General features: G+C 41.5%; 1 protein-coding gene across 1 annotated transcript; it reads right to left on the reverse strand.

Moving 5' to 3' along the window:
• Window positions 1-20: 20 nt before the first annotated feature.
• Window positions 21-499, reverse strand: LOC121343290 (cell wall integrity and stress response component 4-like; the record flags this gene model as incomplete). The annotated part of the gene is given in 1 exon segment (XM_041418285.1): window positions 21-499. A coding segment is annotated over 1 exon segment (479 nt), but the record flags the coding sequence as incomplete, so codon positions are not given.
• Between the last annotated feature and the right edge of the window lie 12 nt (window positions 500-511).

Genomic DNA, 511 nt, shown 5'->3' on the forward strand with positions numbered 1-511 from the left:
TTGACATTGTTAGTGTTGACGATGACGTTGGCGTGGATGTTGACGATGCTGATGCTGACGATGATGATGTTGACATTGTTGATGTTCTTGACAATGATGTTGTTGACATTGTTGATGATGATGATGATGTTGATGATGCTGACGTTGTTGCTGTTGTTGACGATGACGTTGTTGTTGATGATGACGTTGTTGACAATGATGTTGTTGACATCGTTGACGTTGACGTTGTTGACGATGACGTTGTTATTGACGATGATGTTGTTGACATTGTTTTTGTTGATGATGACGCTGACATTGCTGTTGACATTGATGGTGTTAATGACGTTGCTGTTGTTATTGCTGACGACGTTCACTGTGTTGTTGACGTTGTTGCTGACGTTGTTGCTGCTGTTGACATTGATGATGTTAATGACGTTGCTGTTGTTGTTGACGTTGTTGTTGACGTTGCTGCTGTTGACATTGATGATGTTAATGGCGTTGCTGTTGTTGTTGACGACGTTCACTGTGTTGT

This window comes from Onychostruthus taczanowskii, unplaced genomic scaffold, assembly GCF_017590055.1.
Source record: "Onychostruthus taczanowskii isolate IOZ18803 unplaced genomic scaffold, ASM1759005v1 scaffold5941, whole genome shotgun sequence".
Taxonomy (NCBI): Eukaryota; Metazoa; Chordata; class Aves; order Passeriformes; family Passeridae; genus Onychostruthus; species Onychostruthus taczanowskii.